General features: G+C 48.5%; 4 protein-coding genes across 4 annotated transcripts; 2 read left to right on the forward strand and 2 right to left on the reverse strand.

Annotated features, from left to right (window-relative positions):
• Positions 1 to 2,029: 2,029 nt before the first annotated feature.
• LOC111070135 (protein takeout) lies at positions 2,030 to 3,071 on the forward strand. The gene is made up of 3 exons (XM_022360470.2): positions 2,030 to 2,241; positions 2,302 to 2,542; positions 2,615 to 3,071. The coding sequence occupies exons 1-3, from the start codon at positions 2,106 to 2,108 to the stop codon at positions 3,051 to 3,053; spliced, it is 816 nt and encodes a 271-aa protein (XP_022216162.2). The 5' UTR covers positions 2,030 to 2,105; the 3' UTR covers positions 3,054 to 3,071.
• Positions 3,072 to 3,087: 16 nt separating this feature from the next.
• Positions 3,088 to 4,243, reverse strand: LOC111070136 (protein takeout). The gene is made up of 4 exons (XM_022360471.2): positions 4,070 to 4,243; positions 3,694 to 4,013; positions 3,565 to 3,619; positions 3,088 to 3,507 (listed from the first exon to the last, which is right to left on the reverse strand). Exons 1-4 carry the CDS (start codon positions 4,161 to 4,163, stop codon positions 3,191 to 3,193), a joined length of 786 nt encoding a protein of 261 aa, XP_022216163.2. The 5' UTR covers positions 4,164 to 4,243; the 3' UTR covers positions 3,088 to 3,190.
• A 383-nt stretch (positions 4,244 to 4,626) lies between these two features.
• LOC111070122 (inhibitor of nuclear factor kappa-B kinase subunit beta) lies at positions 4,627 to 7,626 on the reverse strand. The gene is made up of 5 exons (XM_022360448.2): positions 7,463 to 7,626; positions 5,717 to 7,203; positions 5,498 to 5,664; positions 5,015 to 5,422; positions 4,627 to 4,947 (listed from the first exon to the last, which is right to left on the reverse strand). The coding sequence occupies exons 1-5, from the start codon at positions 7,566 to 7,568 to the stop codon at positions 4,914 to 4,916; spliced, it is 2,202 nt and encodes a 733-aa protein (XP_022216140.2). The 5' UTR covers positions 7,569 to 7,626; the 3' UTR covers positions 4,627 to 4,913.
• A 296-nt stretch (positions 7,627 to 7,922) lies between these two features.
• On the forward strand, positions 7,923 to 8,851 carry LOC111070123 (methyltransferase-like protein 23). Its single transcript, XM_022360449.2, has 2 exons — positions 7,923 to 8,169; positions 8,230 to 8,851. Exons 1-2 carry the CDS (start codon positions 8,038 to 8,040, stop codon positions 8,842 to 8,844), a joined length of 747 nt encoding a protein of 248 aa, XP_022216141.1. The 5' UTR covers positions 7,923 to 8,037; the 3' UTR covers positions 8,845 to 8,851.
• Positions 8,852 to 8,859: the final 8 nt, after the last annotated feature.

Here is an 8,859-nt window from a genome sequence, read left to right on the forward strand (position 1 = left end):
ATATTATGATCTGCACCGTTATTTCAGATTTAAACACTGAAAAACACGTTAGATTAACTCCCATTTAACTTCTTTTGGAAGTTTGGATGCTTCAGGTATTTGTAGTACATCAGAATTCGATAAACGATAGTGCTGATAAACTCCAGAAATCAACGTTAAACCGTAATTCATGCAGGCAGCTAATCTAACAATCATTTCTTGACCAAATAAACCTCCTTTCGCAACCCTTGTTGACTGATGGGTTATTTTGGTCAATGTCACCTGGCGCCTGAAATACAAAGAAAAACATTAAAATAGAGTGTAAGCCGATAATACGCGGAGCGTGAGTGACATAATAAGTGAATAATTGGAATGGCTCGAGTGGAGCTGTTGAACTTTTGCCAGGGAATGCACGTGACCAGGGCCGGATTGCGGTTAGTTGTGGTGGAAAGTTGTGGCTTTTGCCAATCCAAATGTTTGCTTTTATGACATTGCAAAAAGTTAAAGAGTGGAAAAAGTCGGAAGACTGGGGCTATTGCATCACTTGAAGCCCCCCCTGGGGGCACTGACAGGTGGCTGGGTCTGGGGCTGGGGCTGGGGCTGGTGCTGGGGACACAACATCTGTGGACTGGAATCGGTGGAATGGGCGCCTGCAAGTGTGAAAATAAACGCCAATAAAACGTGAATCAACACGAAAATAAACCGAATCAAAATCAAAGCTGAAATGGAAGCAAAACGAAGCAACTATCAGTGGAATACTGGATGTAACTCGTTCGTTTAGCGGCTGAAGAAATTTTGGGGGCCGGTACAGGCTGTTGAATTTCTGCCTGATTTCATTTTTGATGGGCCTGTCGCCGAGGAAGCAGCTACAATTAGAGATAACGCAATCCACAGTTGCTGCGACTGTGGCCACATTTCCGCACGCGACTCTCTACGCAGAAAGAAATGATTGAGAGAGACAGGGAGAAGAGCAAGAGCTGCCGCCCCAACATGCAACATTGAGACATGGAAAGATAGCTATTGGTCACATAATCATGTCAAAAATGGCACCACAAGGGCCCCCCACACACACAGAGGCTGTGCAGATCGATGGGATAACTAGATCGATATTCTAAAAGGAAAGAAGGTCTATTCATGCTGGGATCTTCTGCTATCAAGTCCTGCCTTGTAGGACTCCTTCACATCTCTCCCACAACCTCTAAGGCAGAAGTCACGCAACCAACTCTTGGAGGGGGAGATCAACGGTAATTAAGGCGACTGCGTAACAAAAAAAACTTGCAACCAAGGTGCACGCGACAGGCGCACTGGCCAGCGGCCAGAGGCAATGGAGCACAAAAACCAAAAGCCAAAGAAAATGGAATGAAATGAAATGAAATGAACAACCGGACAACACAACACCCATGACAATGAAGCGGCAACATTCAGCGGCAGAGTCGCGTCTGCGTAATACCAGAAGTAGTCAACAGGTGAGCAACTTCCAAGGGGAGCGGGAGCGGAGCGGAGCTGCAGCTTGCCCCGAAGCAGGCCAGGGGGACGCCGTATGGCTGTGTACAGCGTGGCGCAACTTAAAGTTGTGTTGTTACAAAGGCAAACAAGTTGGAATGGAATCGTTTACGCGCTCAACGAAAGTAAAATTCAAAACAAAATAAAAATCCAAATATTAATATAACAAATAAGTGAAACGGCCAGCGGGAACCAGCTGGTGCGCTACAGTTGGCCCCTTGAAATGGGAAATATTAAAATTCATTTAAAATTAATTTGCTATAGACAAAAGCTCCCTAATGATTGTAGCGCATGTCAAACTCTTTTTTTTATTTTGCGACATTTCTCCCCCAGGCAGGGCGATGGATGGTTCGTTGGTCACCGCTGGACACCGGGCAGGCAGTTCCCAAATTGCGGAATTCCTACCACGAGTGCACAGGCAAAAAAAACTGGCCATAAGCAAAACGAAAAAAAAAACTAAAACGAACCAACTATTGTCAATGGTCTTTCCTTTTCGTGCAACATTTCTCTGCGATGGCCCCAGCACTTGGTCTCCAGCCAGCGACGGCAACGGTTGGGTGTACGGATCGCAGCTCGCAGTTTGAATATCTTTGAATATAAAAACACCCAAGGATTGATTAAACATGTTTACCATAACAAACTGGAAGTTGGCAATCAGTTGGTGCGGCATTATCGGCGCGGTTTGTGTGATGCCAGGCACCTACGGCGGCGCCTATACGCGAGAGATTGTGAACGATAAGCCGCCGCTGCAGGAGCGACGTGAGTAGGAGGAAGTGATTCTCCCTCTGCATTGATCTATAAATATCATTTACGTTTCAGCTGCCTGGCTGCAGACCTGCAAGCGATCCAATCCCAATGAGGACAAGTGCTTCCGGCGGCTCTTCTTCCAGCTCTTTCCAGCGCTGGCCGCTGGCATACCAGAGATCGGTGTCAAAAGCTTCGAGCCGCTGAACATCGATCAGGTGTCCGTGTCGAAGGGCAGTGGGAATCTAGTGCTGTCTGGGGGATTCCAGAACCTGGTCATACGCGGACCCTCCAATGCGACAGTGCGAAGGGCCAGGTAAGGGGGAATCAGTGGCTCAGCTATACAAAAAAGAGCTCCTTCTGAAGTTCCTTCTCCTTTGTGGTTTAGTTTGGATCTGGAGCGACGGCTGCTGAGCTTTGAGCTGGTGCTGCCGCGTCTGCGGATACGGGCCAAGTACAATCTGAAGGGAAACATTCTGCTGCTGCCGCTGATTGGCAACGGGGATGTGGCCATGGCCTTGAAGAACGTGCACACCACCGTCTACACGAGAATCTCGCTGCGGAACGAGACCCAGACGGGGGACGAGATCATCCACATTGACGAGATGAAGGTCAGCTTTGAGGTGGGGGCCATGCGCATCCACCTGAAGAATCTGTTTAACGGCAACGACATCCTGGCCGCCTCGATCAACACGTTCTTGAATCAGAACGGCAACGAGGTGATTGCCGAGCTGCGGCCGGACCTGGAGTTGGGGCTGGCCGACATCTTCCATGGCCTGTGGAACAATGTCTTCTCCAAGATGCCCACCAAGCTGTGGCTGGTATAGGTCTAGCTGTCTAGCTCTAGCTGTGCTCTACCTGTATTTTTATGATAATTTATTTCGCCTCTAACTGTGTGTCTGTTATCGCTAGGTTACTTTTGCACTACGATTAAATCATTAGCTAGGATATACGATATATAAAATCATTTTTTGGTGCTCTTCTTGGGCATCAGCTCGTCGTAGCTGTATTCCGCGAACATCTTATCGACAGAGGCGCGCAGGATATCCACCAGCGCCTTGGTCATCAGCGGGCGCACCTCCTCGGCCAGCGACTTCCAGTTTTCGTTGAGGAAGTCGTTCATGCGCTTGCCCAGAGCCTCGTCCCCATTGAAGAGATTGTCCAACTGCATGTGTACGTTGGACAGTTCATAATCCACCTTCACGTTGATGATCTTCAAGTGGGTGGCCCCATTCTTCTGATACTCCTGGCCGAACAGCTCCGTCTGCATGGTGATGTTCGCTGGAAAGTGAAATCAGACGTGACAATCCACTGCCGAGAGTCCATCCCTCTACTTACTCAGACTCACCTTGCAGTGGCCATCACCCAGCAGCGGCATCATCATGATTTTGCCCTTGAATTGAGGATTATTGAATCGAATCAGTTATCATTCCTGTCTGGGCGTTCATTCATATCCCCTCTACCGACCTTAATGCTGTACTCCGCCTCCATGAGCAGCTCTGGGAATGTCATCGAGAAGATGAACTTCAGTTTGCTGGGCTCGATCCGCAGGTCGTTCAGCGTGTGATTGGAAATGCCCGAGATCTTGACGTTCTTGTACACAGAATGCAGATAGATTGCCCCCGAATCCTGGTCCATCTTCACCTCGGGCACCACCAGCGGCTCCATTCGCGGTATATACATCTCCGGTATGCCGTTCATCAGTCGGGGCTCAATGGACTTGAACGACTTCCTCGCGCACTCATTCAGCGTTGGCGAATCTCGATGACAAACCGTAAGGAAGGATGCTGCATAAAAGGAATTTATGTTTGATTCGCAGTCCCAAAAAGAGGTTTTCACTTACGCAGGCGACTCTTTCCTTGGGGCTTGGCCTCTGTTCGTGCCACTCTCAAGAGCAGCAGCACCAGGCACGTCTTCGCTATCCACTTGTGATCCATTTGGTAGTGTTCCTTGTTCTAAATCTCCTGTCTGGCTTCTCCCTGCTGGTGGTTGGTGGCGAGTGTTTGCTCCGATGGCTGTTCACATGGCTTTTATAGCCGCCTTCTGTCTCGAGACAAGCTGACGCATTCCGCTTCTGCAGCACTTGCAGTTTTCTCGTGACATTGCAATCCTCAGCAGTTCTCAAAGCCAAGCTGTTTCCCCCTACCTCTATATATTCGTTGGATATATGTATGTATGTATATCGTATTGTGTTGTGTTATATGCAAAGTAATTCTGTAGGCAGCTTTGCTGTCATTAAGTTCTAGGAAGAAACACTCAAGTACACTCATTTTGCACCCAATTGTTCAGATTTTAATAGAACACGTAATTACATGCATCAACAGCTGCTAGAAGGCAGCTGAGCTTCGGGATACAAGCAAACCCCAAGTGTTCCCATTTTACACACTAAATTCATTTCTATTTGGGGAGTATATACTCGTACAACAAGCAGCGTTTAATAGCCAAAGGAGAATTGAATCAACAACATTCATCAAGTCTCACTTTTGGTGCAACATAAAAACAAACAGAGGTATAATTAAAATACAAAAATATTAAAAACTTACAAATGCAGTTTCTGCGATAACTAATAACTAATAATAAAAGTTAAAAAAAACGAGTAAATATCGACTAAAAACAAAGTGCGGCATCGTGCCATGCTTTTGATTAAATATCTGTTGGTGGTAATTACTGAAGCCTCAGTGGAGAGACTAAGACAGATCGATTTCCATGTCAGTTCGTAGCCTGAAATAAAACAGAACCCAAGTGTAAAGACAACAAAGTGTCAACTCAAAGTGGCTGCTGCACTCACATCTCACTGAGACGGTTTGCCTCGTCGATCATATTGTTCGTTGTTAGAGAATCAAAATCCGAGCTGTCGCCCATTGAGTTCATTGTCAGTCGTCCCATGGAGTTGCTAAGCAATAGCACTGGAGGTGGGACTCGCGATGCGAATGCCGATGTAGATGCAGAGGCAGAGGCAGCGGTGACCAACATCTTGAAATGCAATTGAAAGATCTGCTCTTTGATTTCGGCGAATTTCTTTTTGGCTGTCGTCTCAGCCATCTTGGTCTTGATGAATAACAAATGCAGCTTATCAATTTCCTTGGAGTTGGCCTTGGCCCGTTCCACCTCCTGGATAGGAGTCGTAAACTCATAGACAGCTTTGCGGAACTGCCCGAGAGATATTCCATCCAAGAAATTACGCTCGAAGGCAGCCCTAAGCAAAGCAACGAAGAGAGATCAGTAAATGTTGTGGCTGTGGCAGAGAATGGGGTATGGGGAATCCACTTACAAACCAAATACGTCCCTTGCCACACAGTGATTAAAAAGCTGGCTTGTTTCATCCACCATACGTCGGGCACCGCGCAAACAAGACTCGAAGTGTTCCTTGATGGTTCTGGCAATGTTGTTCGTCTCCTGGTATGTGTCTGCGAGTAACTTCCAGTCGGCATCATTTACCTGAAATCCAAATCATTATTCAACAGCTCCAACGAATTCTTTCAGTAGATACCTGAGTGGACATCTTTTGCTCTTGGACAGCTGCTGTGCGCAGCCTCTCGAGCATTTTAATTGCATCGGCTGTGGTGAGTATTTGATCGTTTATGGTTGCAATGAACTGATTGGTGACAATCTCATCCTCCAGCAGCAGGGCACGCTCTCGGATGCCCGTGAGGAACATTTCCAGCAGCTTCTGCTGCTCCGCCAGCATGTAGTGCATGTCCCGCGCAAGGCGCTTCAGCTTCCAGGGCTTGTCCGTTTGGAAACTTTTCAGCATGCAGGTCTTCATCAGCTCGGAGACGCTCGGCGCGGAGTTAAGATAGTAACACTCGCCCGTCGTCGCCTGGAAGACGAATAACATCACAGGGGGTGGGGGTATTTGGGTCGATTTGCGCGTCTCGCTGCTGGTGTCGCTCCACTCCTGGACATACAGATCCAGGGGTCTGGTGGTTGGCTTCATCCTCTCGTGCGGATGAGTGGTGGGCAGGACACAGTACACCTCTCTACTAGCTAGCTTTGTGTCACGGCAAATCAAACCGTTAAGTTCCTGCATCGTCATGTTCGCCGTGACGGCATACTCCAGACGCTTGAAGTCGTTCACAGCGAATATCGTGAGCACGCGCATCTGGAGGAGCCTGTCGAGGTTGAAGAAGACGGCCGGAACAGGAACCGGACCCGAATGTACTTCATCAGATGCCAATTTGCCGCGTCGCTTGTAGTTGGTGTCGAGGGCCTGACGTAGCCACGGGACGAACTCCCTGGACCATGGCCCCGTCAGATGGTTCTGCTTTGGCAGTTCTGTTTGAAAGAGAAAACGACTGTCATCCTGCAGATCCTCCGTAATGGCAATGCAATCGGGCTTCTTGTTGAGCAAATTGACTAGAATATTCTTGAACGTCTGGTGGGGTATGAAGGGCAGCTCTCCGGTTGCCAGCTCATAGGCAATGATCCCAAGAGACCAGTAGTCCACCGCCGTGTTGTAGAAGCCACTCTCCACCACCTCGGGGGCAAAGTAGTGGCGTGTTCCCACCACACTCTGCAGTATCGTCTTGTCGGGTGAATCGCGCGCCAAACCGAAGTCCGTGAGCTTGTACGTCTTGGACCCATCCTTCTGGCGGTGTATCACGATGTTGTCCGGCTTGAGGTCGCGATGGCACACTTTGCACTTGGTGTGCAGAAAGTGCAGGGCCTGCCGCAAGGCGCCCAGTATTTCCCGAACTTCGAACTCAGTCAGTCCGTTGGCGTTCTCTGGGATCTGCAATTGCTTCCGCACATCGCCCCCATTGCAGTACTCCAGGATGATTACGGGCAGAGGGCAGCTGTGGTGGTCATTAAGGTAGTCAACGAAGGCTGCATCCTCTTTCTCTATGCACACGCCAGCCACGATGTTTGGGAGTTTCTCAAACTCACGCGTCCACTTCAGCTCCTCCACCCATCGCTCTTTCAACTTGACTTGCTGATCGGCCGACAGCGAACTCGTCTCCTTGATATGTTTGGTGGCTGGAGAAAATAAACAAACGAAGGGTTATTATCTCCGAGACGCAGAAAGTGATTCTACATGAGTCAGTTGCGACCGCACACGTAGAACAGACCACACACGACCAAACGGCCCTTTGATAACAGCGATCGTTGCCTTGAGGAAAAGCTTGCATCAGCACAATTCCAGGAATCGGACTGTTTTCACACTACATCCGCAAAAAACATATCCGTATATGGAAAGTGGAGCGCGCATGTGTGCTGTGTCGCAAAATGTTCTTACCTATTTCGAGGCCGGTGTTCGTATTCCGCCAGTGCAGAACATTGCCAAAGCCGCCCTGGCCCAGCTTTCCCAGCAGTTGCCAGTTGCGAAAGGAGTCCATTTTCATTTACTTTATTTTACGTTCAGCTCCAACTCCAGCTATTTCCCCATTTCCCGCACGAACAACCAAATAGCACAACGATTTGTTAGAGATGGGCGAATATTCAGAAAATTAGCAGGCAATTTTTCAAAATCACTCAATGATAGAGAAGATACGTAAATTTTATAGTTTTAATAAAAGTCAATCTTGTTCTGCACTGGGAGTTTACATAATACATAATTTAGGTTCTGCCAATCGTTAATCCCAATTTGCCACAACGGTTGTGGCACAACCGTTAAATGTTTACTGAAACTGTGATTTCCAGTCACTGTTTGTGCCAAAGCGATACTCCCTTCACCAGAGTGAACGATATGGGTATCGATTTTAATATACCATCTCTAATCAAACAGGTTGTAAACAAAAACTGAAAAACTGCAATTAACAATAAAAGAAAAGGGGAATACTCGTCACCACCCACCCGCATGCTTGTGTTAAAATGCGTTTCCAAATGAAAAGTGGCAGTGATGATAACGACATTGTGGCAGCCACAGCTACTGCCGAGCATATACGGAAATTCGTCTTCACCAGCAGCCACGCAGCCGAGCGTCTGGAGATCAAAATACCCGAGGTGCGTATAATTAAACTTCAGCTCAGACTGCCACTGAATGCTCTGCTCTTGCGTTGGCAGCTGCTCCAAGGCGCCTACTCCTTCTACACATGGCCCTGTGCCCCCGTCTTGGCTCATTTCCTGTGGGAACAGCGACAGACACTGGCCGGAAAGCGGATTCTGGAGCTGGGTAGCGGTACTGCTCTGCCGGGAATACTGGCCGCCAAGTGCAACGCCCAGGTGGTACTCACCGACAACTGCATACTGCCGAAGTCCCTGGCGCATATCCGCAAATCCTGCCTGGCCAATCAACTGCAGCCCGGCGTGGATATCGATGTGGTGGGCTTAAGCTGGGGGCTGCTGCTGAATTCCGTATTCCGGCTGGCGCCCCTCGACCTAATCATAGCCGCCGATTGCTTCTACGATCCCAGTGTCTTCGAGGACATCATCGTTTCGGTTGCCTTTCTCCTTGAACGGAACTGCGGGGCCAAGTTCATTTTCACATACCAGGAGCGTAGTGCCGACTGGTCAATCGAGGCCCTGCTAAAAAAATGGAAACTACAGGCGCTGCCCATAAACATGGACGACATTGGCAAGGAGTCGGGCGTGGATGTGCTGGAGTTTATGGGCGGACACACCATTCATCTGCTGGAGATTACGCGTGCTGAGAACAGTGCTTCAATAAATACAATATAGTGACAAATCAATCAT

This window comes from Drosophila obscura, unplaced genomic scaffold (genome assembly GCF_018151105.1).
Source record: "Drosophila obscura isolate BZ-5 IFL unplaced genomic scaffold, ASM1815110v1 contig_4, whole genome shotgun sequence".
Classification (NCBI taxonomy): domain Eukaryota; kingdom Metazoa; phylum Arthropoda; class Insecta; order Diptera; family Drosophilidae; genus Drosophila; species Drosophila obscura.